This window comes from Pangasianodon hypophthalmus, chromosome 24 (genome assembly GCF_027358585.1).
Source record: "Pangasianodon hypophthalmus isolate fPanHyp1 chromosome 24, fPanHyp1.pri, whole genome shotgun sequence".
In the NCBI taxonomy this organism is placed as follows: Eukaryota; Metazoa; Chordata; class Actinopteri; order Siluriformes; family Pangasiidae; genus Pangasianodon; species Pangasianodon hypophthalmus.
Genome location: NC_069733.1, coordinates 10,142,908 through 10,156,442, shown reverse-complemented (window position 1 = coordinate 10,156,442; position 13,535 = coordinate 10,142,908). Strand labels below are relative to the sequence as shown.

General features: G+C 36.0%; 1 protein-coding gene across 2 annotated transcripts in view; it reads right to left on the bottom strand.

Moving 5' to 3' along the window:
• Positions 1 to 13,535, bottom strand: part of edil3a (EGF-like repeats and discoidin I-like domains 3a) — a 181,204-nt gene that overhangs the window by 64,779 nt on the left and 102,890 nt on the right. For both annotated transcript variants that reach the window (XM_026931547.3, XM_026931546.3), the window contains exon 4: positions 4,132 to 4,245. In XM_026931547.3, coding sequence (XP_026787348.2) covers positions 4,132 to 4,245 — 114 coding nt within the window. The remainder of the gene's footprint in view (positions 1 to 4,131; positions 4,246 to 13,535) is intronic.

Below are 13,535 nucleotides of genomic sequence, written 5' to 3'. Positions count from 1 at the left end.
GATTCATTAAGATCACATATGCTTATCTCGATCAGATATTAGACAGTAATTTGCCAACATTAACAGCTTATTAATGATTTACTTGGTGTTCTTATATTTTTATTTTGGTGATGTTACCTGTTTTTCCTTAGTACATTTGTCCTTTTAACACTGAGATATAATTAAGATAATGCCTCATAAATGGCTTAATTGACATACAGTACCTAGTACATACAGTAACTCTTTTACAGTACAACTCCAAAGTACTGAGTACTTACAGTACCTCAGGTAAAAATATGGTTAAATAGCAAAATGCCTGACTGATTTTGGGTGTTAAAGGATACAATGCCGAAAATGAAACAAATAGTGTGTGAACAGGAGATTCAGATCAATATCAATTTAAACAATGTTGTTTGGTATAAAATTTCACATACTTACTATATACATATGTGAAAGACAGTAGAAAAAAAGATTCAATGTTATGATAATTCAATGATAATTTTGTATTTCATTAAATATATATATATATATATATATATATATATATATATATATATATATATATATATATATATATATATATATATATATGGATATTGACTTGGATTTATCTTAGACTTATTGATATTTATACTTGGTCTTGTCTTGGTATTGTCATGGCACTTGTCATGGCATTGGTCTTGCTAAATATGGTCTTGGTCTTGTGCAAGTGTTTTATAAAAATATTGTTCGTGTTGTCTATTCTTTTCACATGCACGAAGTTTGCCAAGAAGTAATTCCTTCTTCTAGAAAACAGGAATAAGGCTAAATAGTTGAAGTAAAAGCTTGACCTCAGAAAGGATTTAATGGTTTTAGTTCTTAATCTTGACTTTATTTCTCTTTAATTTGGACTCAGAGCCATGCAGTACAATCACGACTGCATATGTATTGCAGAATCATAATGTTAGAGCAAATCATATCTATTCAATTTCAAAAGCTGTGCTACCAAGAAGAAAACACAAATATGCCAACATTCTGACAATATGCTCAGGTTAGCCATAGCACGCAGGCCGAGATTAAATGTCAAAGAAAATTGTAGTGACATTTTCATTCATAGGTAAAAAGGCTGTTATTCGTTGGTTTCTATTAATTTAAAAACAACCAGAATAGTGACACATGTCTAGCAGCACCCAGAGATGTGTTAAAATGAGCTGGGCATTATTGACTTGAAAAGGCTTTAATTAATACTTAAATAATAATCACAAGGAGGTGTGTTATTTCAAAAAAGTCATTGTTCATTGTTCATTCTCAAGAGCAAGACACATTACCTAGGCTATGGAACAAACAGACACACACTTCGACTTGCACCATGCGAATGATTAGATGGGCCAAACAGCTACACATAGAGAGGCAGATGGCAGAGATTCCACTTGACAAAAGAGGTGAAACATGAGGAAAAAATGCCGGTCAAACGGCTGATGGAATTTACCCACAATCGATTTTAGCAGTGAAGACAGAAAAACGCTGCTAAGCTCCCTTATAGGGTTTTGTTCAGTTCCATTGTGAACCATTCTGTACTGCCTTTTTTCTCTCAGTAGCAAATTCCTGTTGGTTTATGTGTTTTACATATACTCTAGTACTGTGCATTAAAGGGTCAGGTGTATTTGGTGAACTTGGGAATATATGGAATTTGCACATACACACATAAGTATGAGGCTCTTGCTACATATAAAACCTACTTCCTGTCAGCAAACTAAATCATCTATACCCCCAGGCATTATTAGCTATATCTGCTAGGGGTGTATTGATACATCCTGACACGATGCATCGGGATGTGCGATCATATCGCAATCATATCGTGATCATGTACAAATGTGACTGTACATTGTGGAACTGTGCACATACTGCAAATCAGCGTTCTATTAATTATGCATGTTATGCAGTTGCACTGGTTGAACACCAGAGGCCCCAATCTGTGCAAACCATAGAGTTAAAATATATAGAGAGCCAACTGGTCACGTGATCACATTCTTTAATGGAGAGCCTGCGAGTTCCGCATTTGTGAAGTCCGATAGCTTGAAAGCTCCGAATTGAAATGACCAACACACATTATATGTTATACGGTTACACAACCACATTATAATTGTTAAAAAGAGTTCTTCAGTAGCTTTCAAACAACACCAAAGGCCGCAGAAAGTGGTCATTTTAGCTGACTTTGGAGCTCTATTTCTGCTACAGAGCTCAATAGGTTTCAGGTGATCATGGTCCCAGGGCAGACACTTTGCTTATTCAAGCAAAATTTTTAGGAGCTAATTTAAGATTAAGATATGGTGAACCTCTAGCACATTTTGTTTAAAATATTAAACCTCTGTTCATAGTATTTTTTTTATTTAGTTAGTTTTATACAGACAAAAATGAAATTAAAAAAAGTCCTTTTAGTCATAATTTTTCTTCTTCCTGGTCTCGGTTTATCATGGGTCATCACATCCCGTGAAAGCTAAACCTAATGGTCAATTAAGACTATGGGTGAACCTAAAGCATCCTCCTCAGCTGCTCTGTGGACAGTTGAGAACTCATCATAACTTCTGGTTGGGTAGATGTGGAATGCAAGTTTTTCCTCATCGTACACTACATTGTGTACTACACTATCAGAATGATATTCCTTCCATATTGAATTTGAAAACTTGGGATAAAATACATAAGAGGTTAAACAAACAAACAAACAAACAAATAAATAAAAACCTTCCAAAACTAGTAAGGTCCAGACATCTGCATCCCCATAGCTAGTTACTGTCCTGATCAGGGATTAGAAAATATTTATTTTTTCGTTTTGATAGATAGATTAATGCTATGATTTCTTGAAATCACACAGGAATTGAAAAATATTGTTATTAACCAATTAAGCACATATAAAAAAAAACAACATTTTCACTCTGGAACAATTTTCAGTGGTTTTGTTCATGTTTTCAATGAAAATTTTCATTCATTTTTGTTTTTCGTTTTCATTCCCTGTAATGTTTCTAATTCTTGGCCACAATTATAACATACACGTACGTATTGGAAAAACAACAGGATGTTGAAATAAAGCCTGTATAGTCCATATGGGTACACATATGGTTATTACTAGGTCAGATCTGATTGGCTGACTGAAAATGATGTCTAATGCACATTTTTGATATTGAAGATTTCTTTATGTCGTGTACAGCTTTGGAATTGTTTGTCACCCTCTCTATTAATACATATTATACACAATAACAGTAAAACAATGTAAAATCTTTTATTTGAAGGTTTTTCTCTTTTTCCTGTATTCTCACTCGATCATTGATTTTGAACCAGTTTTGAACCCTTTAATACCTCTATTATAATACCTACTTATAAGTTATATAATACATTCATATATCTAATATAGTGTTATTTATCACATCATATGATTAAATGACAGTGTCTATTCTTTAACCCCTTTAGCCATATTATAACTAGGAGTGATATAAGGTGATCTGATTTTGATTCTAAAAGCAATGATTTAATATTTCACTATAGCTCTTATATAATATAATTTAGTGGCCTCCAATCAATATGTGACCGACTTTGTTCAGAATCGGGGTTAAGCCTAATACTAATTCATATAGAAAAGGACTATTTTAAAAGTGTCAGAGTTATAGGCAAAGTCCCTTGCCCGCTGTCTGTCCTTTTTCATTATATCCAATTCATAATCGATTATAATCGAGAATAATCAATTTATGATTGTTCGTTCGATTAATTCAGTTGTTGGCTGTTAAATAGAGGCATCGATCCAAATCATCCAATTGTTGAACCCCTAGTTATAACCTTGCTGAAGGTCATAGTTTAGTAGTTATTTCAGCTCTCTTCATCAGTGCATGCTATAATAGCGGCACATGACCTCGCTGTCCAGTATGTTTGTCTTGATAGAACTGTCAACACAATGACTGCAGTTTGCCATTGGGGAATCTATCAGCTTTAATGTCCTCACTGTCTGTTTATGTAAACATACACATGATTGTATGTTTTTCATTTGGGAAATTTGACTGAATAACCTGCTTATTTAATATAGTGCCTTGGAACTATTACTAAAAAGGAGAAAAAAGGAAGATAAAAAAAACGAACAGGGTTTTCAGCAAATTCAAATTCAGAAAAAAAAGGTTATATACTTACTATACTGACAGTTTCTTCCCATGTATTCTCCTGGACATTCACAGGAATAGTTGGCCACCAAATCCGTACAGATCCCTCCATTTTTACACGGATCCCTTTCACATTCATTGACATCTGCAAAACACATATACACAAAGTTGTATTAGGCACAGAGGTAATTAGTGACCCATCTCATTTAAATGCACTAGTGGTGGTTGTTTATCGAGTTTGGTCTGTTTGTTATTTGATATTTGCCCAGATTGCTCAAGTGAAAGAGGTAAACACCATCTGTAATTAATCAAAATAACCTTAGACAATAGGGCCAGTAACTGTGAAACATTTTAAGTGGAGTAACACAAAAAAAAAACAAAAAAAAAACAACACATTAGACGGTAAGGACAAGAAAATGATGCAAATGAACAGTTTCTCCATATTTCCTAATTATGCACAGAAATGTAGGCTACTGAAAATGTTCAACTAAAAATGACAAAAATATAATTTTCTGAGTAAAAAAATGCCAAAAAGTTTTCCACTAACAGTTTGATACACCACCTGAAGGCATGACCTCCCATTCAATATACATTCCATATATGATATGATAGAATGATCGTTGAAACGTATGATAGTTTTCTATCTTATGAAATTTGTTTTATATTTTGTCGGCTCAGTTCTGTGAGCTGTCATTTTAATCTGAAAACAGCATTATTTTTAACTGTCAAATAGAACTTATACTCAGCCTTTTGCATCATCTGTAAAATAATGTATCAACCATTATTATTATTATTATTATTATTATTATTATTATTATTATTATTATTATTTATAGTCCTTTATACATCTATTCCAATATACCTCATCTTTGGCATATACACTATATGGCCAAAAGTTTGTGGACACCTGACCATCACACCCACATGTGCTTTTTGAGCATCCCATTCCAAATGTTGTTATAATGCTGTTATAATGCTGTTATAATAACCTCCACCCTTCTGGAAAGGCTTTCCAGTAGATTTTGGAGTGTGGCTGTGGGGATTTGTGCTCATTCGCCCACAAGAGCATTAGTGAGGTCTGGCGCTGATGCTGGGTGAGGAGGCCTGGGGCAGTCGGTGTTCCTATTCATCCCAAAGGTGTTCAGTGGACACTTGAGTTCTCCCATTCCAACCTTGGCAAACCACGTCTTCATGGACCTCATTTTGTACACAGGGGCATTGTCATCCTGGAACAGGTTTGGGTCTCTTAATTCCAGTGAAGGGAAATTGTAATGCTACAGCACACAATAACAGTCTATACAATTGTGTGCTTCAAACAGTGTAGCAACAGTTTGGGGAAGGTCCACATATGGGTATGACGGACAGGTCTCCACAAACTTTCGGCCATAACTTTTGGCCAGTGTATCATTTACCTTGTTAATTTAAATCCATTTCTTCTTCTTGTCATAATTGTAAATTGTCTGTTGTTGTCTACTTTTAGTATTTTACCAGTATGTAGTACTTAGATACAAATCTATTATCTAGTATTTTACATGGCCACACACTGAGACAAATTCCTGGTTTGTGTAAGATAGCTTGAAAACAAAATATATTCTGATTCTGACTATGTCCTGCTGAAATGACTTTTTTTAAACTGTCTTGTAGGTTTTTTTAATTAGTAAATGTATTTAATTAATTTAATTTCCAAAAGTATAAGAAGTAAAATATTAGTTAATATGAACCAGTTCCTCATCAGTGTTCTAAATCTCCTGCCCATGGGAAGATCCTGGTACTCAGAATACAGAACATGAGCTGCTTCAAAAATAATTCTGTTTGTCTTATTACAGACCGCTCGTAAATCAACTGAAGAGATGTGTTACTTAACTCCCATGATCTTACAAGCTGTCTTAGCAAGAATAGCTAGTCTACTTTCTGTTAGAAGTGGACGGTGTGGAGAATGAGGACAATGCAATTCAATACAATAACTACAGAGCAGAGCTTTGCCTAAAGGCAGGGGATACATTTGTGAAGTCCCTGTAATCTCAGAAGGATGTAAAGAAGTACAGTAGTGGATCATTCTGGTCATATGCAACACATGCTGGCACTGACACTCATCATAAACTGCTGTTTTAATATCTGAATGTAATGGTGAGGACTTCACAGCAGTCAGTGTCAGATAAGAGAAGATCTTTGCCCTCACGCTTCATCATTGCAAGGCTGGTGTCACCAGGCACCAAGACTGAATAGCTGTCAAAAATATATGATCTCCAGCAAGTGACAAAGAAACAGACTGACAGAGATAGAGAGGAAGAGATGACGAAGCATAAAACGAACAGAATCACAGTGAAGGGCAGCTATATCTGCACAAGACTCTAATAAACCAACAGAGTGAAGAGAATATTTCAGAAAATAGAATGAACAGGAGAAAAGAGCAAGAAAAATATTTCTCATCCTCCAGTCAGGCTGAAATAACCATTATCTCAACTATGATCTGTGCTTGTGGAGCATTGCTATTCCTGCCCATGCTAGGATTTGCTAAACCATGGCACAAATTAACCTGATCAAAAGCCTATTCCCCTTTGTTTAGGCTGAGTGGCGATGAAAGGCACAAGGAGCAACAAGCATGCAGCAGTCTCACTGGGAGGCCTGAGGAAATGCTGATCCCCAAGAGAAGACCACCAAGAAAATGTTGACAGGTTTATTATTTAGAGACATTCTGTAAGCGGCACAATGCACAGCATGTAACTGGATAATGATAAAACGTCTTTGCTGCAACAGCAACAAAGTAAAATGCCCTACATCATATAATACACTGTATCCTTAATAGGAAAAATCCCTGAACGAATTAATCTGTGATCTTCAGGAGTGTTCAAGATTTATTTTGTAATGAAATTCTGAGCTGACCTTTTGAGTTTAAACTTCTTTCATTGACATGTTGGTCTATTTTCACTTTACGTAACAGTTCTGCATTACCCACTTTGCCATTCTATCTGCTGATAGAAGTGCCACTCTACTGCAGAGACTGATGCAGCAGCGCTTTAATCTGTCCAGCACTCTCACCTCCTCATCTATACACTCTGCTCAAACAGATAGGATCCAAAGCTTCAACTTGCTAATAACACCTAACAGTGAAACCTTACCATTATCCTTAGAGATTGTTGACTATTAAACACCTTTTTAATTATGCTAGCATTGTCCCCCCAAAACTCCCCACCCTCCAAACTCCCTCACCCCCACCCCAGAATTCTTATAGGACAAATATTATCTACATCACAAATGTTTCAGTATAAACACATTCAGCGTGTTTAATGCGGCTTTTTTCCTTACTGGTTTCAGGATTATAATGCCAGTGAGGCATGCTACTTTTAAAAACTAACATTAAAACATAGCAATATAGAAATAGCGTCAAATATTATATAAGCTATTTCATCAAAACTCATATTCAGTCATATTGGAATGAAAAAAAAAAATAGTTATAACCCGTACCTGAATGAACTACTGTATAATGAACTATGATAAGAATGCTTCTGCACTAGCATTTGGGATCATTTCCTGTTTGGAATACCTGTTTATTTCTAAGCTGTGGATGAATTTGTATGCATTTTGCTTCTCCTGCTTCTCTGTACCTTTTGAAATATTCATAAAACCTAGACTCTCTGTGTGTTCCCATTACTAGACGGTTAAAGCTGTTAAATTTTCTATAAAAACCAAAATGGAAAATGCAGTTTTGGATGTTTTATTCTGAAATGTCACAGACTCAAATTTTCTGCAGTTACAGCCAGCTGTCACAGGTCATTCTTTAATCTGAAATGGCTGAATTGGATTTTTTTTTTTTTTTTTTGATGTTAAGCTCAGAAGCCACAACTTACTTCATGCCGTGGTGGCTTTACCTACATCGTTCATCAAAATCTCCATTTTTCATGTGCGAACTCCGCTGGCTGGTTTAAATATCTGTAAAATACAGAACGTGGACTAGTGCAGTTCATGGCCTGACACACCCAAACGCATTCATCAGTCTGAGTTGTACACAGCTTTGTGATTCATGAACAGTAAACCATGGATGGATATACAACAGTCCTTGACTTCAGTTTGAGAGCCAAAACTAAGTATTATAAATCTAATGTTCCTGCTCTGAGAGCCAAAATCTACAGACAGTATGTCTTACCATTATACAATTCTCACATCCTATACACAACAATCCTAATTACAGAGCGCCTTTGTGTTTAGCTGAACTAAAGCAAACATAGTCGGTGTTACTTTTTCAGTGTTAATTCAGTCCTGGAGAATTTGCAGTCATTAATACATACAGTATGTCATGGAAATATTTGTAAAACAACAAGAATGAACTGTGCTTCAGGAGTTTAGTTTCAACTCTCAGTTATTTTTTTTCCAGTGCACCTGACTGGAGCTTGATGTGTGAAGATACGTTCACAAGCCATCTCTTAATGCCATGGTTTAGAAGTGTGTTTAGGACTGAGATCCTGTTAGACCCATCAAAAAAATTCACAGGAGCATGAGTTTTTTTAAATTTTGGGTAGGAGTGTAGGGTCAGATAAGCTCATGGGACAAATAAAAGCAACATTCATTAACATGAGAGCATACTGGGTGCTGCGTGACCCATCGTTCAATCATCTTCTGTAACGGTTTTATCCTGGTCAGGATACATATTTGTTCTTATTTTCTTTTAAATTACTTTATTCCTAAATCACATACTTGTTTATTTTTTGCTTATATTTGTAATATTTGCTTATATCCATATTCATGGGTCAGTCCCGAGCTCGGGATTGGTTTGTTCTCCTTGTTGTTCACGTGGGTTTCCTCTGGCTCCTCCGGTTTTATCCCACTATCCAAAAACATGCACATAGGCAGACTGGCTACTCTAAATTGCCCCTAGGTGTGAACGTGTGTGCATGGTGTCATGCAGTGGATTAGTGTCCCACCCAGGGTGAACTGTCCCACCTTGCACATAGTGCACATAGTGTTATCGGATCCACCGCGACCCTGAACAGGATAAATAACAGGACAAATAACAGGATTACTGAAGATGAATGAATGAATGACTCTATATTCCTGAGAAAATATCATGTGCTTGTGCAAACAAAGATAATAACTGTCAGAATTCCTCTTGGGAACAGATGGAAATGGAATGTAAAAAAAAAAAAAAAAAAAAGCTCATGGTTTTTAAATATTTTGTTAATATTTTACAACGATGTCAGAAACTGCAACCCTAATATTATCAATATATTTAGTCATATTTATTGATTTTTTATTTATATTTTATTATTAGACTGGTCACTTGTATATGAATGGGTTAATTCCATACCTCAATAAATCAAAACCAAGTCAGCCTTGAATAATGTCATAAATAATTTCAATGTGAACTTATTGACAATCCATTGATTTTGTGGATAGACAGTTCAGAGACAAAAAGTTTTATGGCTCCAGTAAATACCCAAATATCATTTAATAATATTTATAGAGAGTATATTTCTAAAAAATAAATGTGTGTTGAGGATATCCATGGATTTTTTAAACAGTTAAATGAGTCCCTGGATGCAAAAAGTTTGAGAAACTGTCATGCACTGGAATGAACTGAGTACAAACAAACAGGTTCTACGTGGTGAATCATTTTAAAGACCTATCAGCTGATTTGCAGTAAAATCACACAATTAGCCATGAATGTGATCTGCATGTCAATGGATCCTTTATGGTGATTTTGTAGAATGAATTCAATGCACTTTTCTCCATAAAAACTAACAGGGAAATAGAATAAAACAAGCACTAGCCAAAAGGATGCAATCAAAAGTCACAATCAAAAGGGATTAGATTTCAATTAATACAAGCACAAGGGGCTACCATTTTCATTAACCATCATTAACCTGACAATCGAAGACTCAAGAATGCATTACTGAATGTGACAAGAGCAAAGCACCATTAAGCCATTATCCTCATGCAAATTCAAAATTGAGTATTAATTCTACATAAGTGTTTTGAAAGGAGTCAATCAAATTGTGCTGAAGGTGAAGGCATGGCTGTTAGAGATATGTGAAATGTTAAACACGTGGTATGTGAATTGAATTGAACAAATGACAGCGCTTGTTTCAAATATTAAATAAAAAAAAGGTTGAGATTTAATCAGGGTGATAACATTTCACAGAAGTGGAATTCACACACCCGAGTGAAAGCTTTCAAGAAGGGAAAACGTACCGATTTTTTTCCCAATATCACATTATAGTGATGATTCTGTTGATTTTTTTGTTCTATAATTCTATATCAAATTTATATTTTTAAGTACAATTCCTCACAATAAGAAAATAACCTAGACATCACTTAGGAACTTACAAACCACACTGCAGCCTTAGTGTACCAATTATCTTCATGGGTGCTTTAACTTTTAAATACCTATGAGCCTCCACCCTAACTTGGCCCCCTCCCAACCAATGGTCATTTTATTTATTTTTTTAAAAACAATTTCTTAATACTATAAATGGCAAAATTGTTTTAAAAGAAAAGATAGCTTATTTGTAGCTTAAAATGTGATTTATATATATATTTTTTGTTTAATATACTTTAAGTTTGATGAAAAACGAACATATTTAAAAGTCAAAAAAAAAAAGTCATGCAGTATTCTGTATGTCAGGGACTGGGAGGCGGATACAAGTGCAGATATATATTGAGGACAACGCGAACAAAATAAGTCAAGTGCAAAACAGGATCATCCATGAACAAAAAAACCCCATAAAACAAACAAGTGTGAGTGAAAGAACATTGTGGTATAATACAATCATTCAAGAGCCTAAAAATAACCAAGGTGAGCCGCAACAACACAAACACTGGACCACGAAACACAAAAAAACCAGAACTGAACTAGGGTTATTAATTAGTAAAAAACAAAGCAGGTGTGAGTAATTTGAGTGTGACTAGGTCATGTGCTATGCTAGGGCTGATTTCATGAATTCATGACTACATTTCTTAATTTTCTGTCACTACAAGACAGTGAAAAGTTGTAACGCTTTTGTTCAAACCAAAAAACACTAACCTTGCAGTTCTGTTGTCTGTCCTTGTGGGTAATTTGTACTTTGACTGGACAATGTGTGCTTAGTCTGTCTATTTTTAGTTTCTTCTCCAAAGGCATTTTGGTATAAAAAAAGTTTATCCATCTTGTTCACATCATTAACCCCGCGCCTATTTCCTGTGTGCCTCCTTAATCACTGATAATGAAGTGTCTGTGTAGGGAGCCGAAAAATATCAGCCCAAATGGAAATCAAATCTAGGGGGTGTTTCACTCTGTGCAAACACATGAGACCACTGTCACTGTCAGGCTGCATGAACATACAGTTAGGGCTAGAAGAAAATCAGCCCCAGCCTCACTTCTTCATATCATTCTATGTATTTTTCTTATGACCACTGGTGGTGCTGTTGCGTTTGGTTCCACAAACATCCAAAATAATCCATTTAAGACACCTTAAGCAAATAATCTGATGCGGATGACTTTTTGTATTTGAATACAGGGGGCCATAGCCCTGCTAGTCGGGCTTTTTAGATTACATTATCAAGAATAATATAATGGTAATATCACAGATTGACAAAACTCAGGAATCTGTATCATGAGCATATAGATTCCATAGATCCCTTCTGCAGAATGTTCAACATAAAAAGGTCTGAACATAGAGTTTAGTGTGTGTTCTGTTTAGTGAGATAGAACCAGCCATCACCATCAAGGACTACTGAACAATTGCACTAAAAGCTGACCACACGCAAGGCAAGGGAAAGCTGTGAACTATAATCGCTGTGCTTTCAGTAGGAGCTGGAGTGTGATGGGACTGCGTTTTACAGTGGCCAACTACATCAAGCTCTCACACGCCATAAACACTAGACCTATGCACTGACACCAGTATGTTTGGCTGCATTCTCATACAAACAGCTTCTGCTGCATAGTCCCTCATGTTCCCACTGACCAATTAGTGTGCAACAAATCACGTAGATGCTTATGTGCCACATGCCAGCCTTAGTTTATCCAGAGATGTTCCAGTTTGGCAGAGATTGGGGCTCTTTTTTTGAGAAAGGCCAATATTTTGTGGTGGCTAAAGGAGTTAGGCCAAATTTAAAGATGCGATTGGACATGCACGAAGAGCTGATTTGTGCTTTGGAGATTTCAAACAGTAATTCAGTGATTTATTTATGTTTATGCAAAATCAGAACTCGGAAATGCTGTAAAAATATTTTATTAAACAAATTTTATTACATCTGTTCCCAGTGGTAAGTAAGTGACAGAACTGCCTGAACTGCACATAAAAAATAAAACTGAGGTGGAAACAATTCTTGTGTCGCTACACAACTATGGCTAGTGTGAAGACACATATTGATTACAGACACTGATCTGAAGTGCTGAAGCGCTGTGTATTTTATGTTCTGTCTGAAACCGAGGTTAGACCTTACAGCAATTCAATGCGCGTGTGTGTCAGAGTAATAGAGAGAGGATTAACTGAGACGAGAATGTAAGATAATCCACATAGTCAGTTGACACTCTCATGCTCAGGGTCAGATAAACAAAGGTGTCACCAGCAGGAGTGAATTAACCCACTGTATCTCGCTGACCACACACTCAGTTATACGGCTATGATGACACTGAGACACTGAGTTTACATAAATGGATTCCTTCAGGGTAATTTGATGGAATAATGGTTGTAGCTTTCCTAAAGGGGTTCCAGCAGGTCTGAAATCCACCTGGGAGAAGAGCAGGTTGTGGTGTGGGAGATGGCGAGGTAGGAAAGGGGACCCAGCGGGACAAAACAAAGAACCCAGCAGGGTGAAGATTTAACCTTTTCTTCTTAGAATATAAGCCTAAAAGGCACTACTGATGATATATAGTGCAGGAAGTGAAAAATTGCACAATATAAAAGAATCAGAAGTATGTCATGATATACAATATGGGTCTGTACTTCTTTTTTATTAGTTGTTATATATTTTCTCCTGTTGCTATTCAAGTAATTAGTATATGTAATACATTTATTCAAACATTCATTCATTCAGGTAGGTGCTTTAGCCTAGTCAGGGTCATGGAGGATCCAGAGCCTATCCCAGGAACACTGGGTGTGAGACAGGAATACACCCTGGATGGGAACTAGTCCATCACAGGGCATCATTCACACACAAACACACACATGGATCCGGTTAGGACAATTGTAGCATAGCCAGTCCACCTATGAACATGTTTTTGGGAGGTGGGAAGAAACCATAGAACCCAGAGGAAACCCATGCATACACAGAAACAAATACACACAGACAGTAACCTGAGCTCATGATCAAACCAGGGATCACGGAGCTGTGAAGCAGCAATGCTACCTGCTGCACCAATGTATTTATAATGTATTTAAATATGGAAATTATAAGGCCTATCGATTTGGCACGCTTTTTCCTCTTAAAATTCCAGGAGCCATCAGTGGATCTAGACTT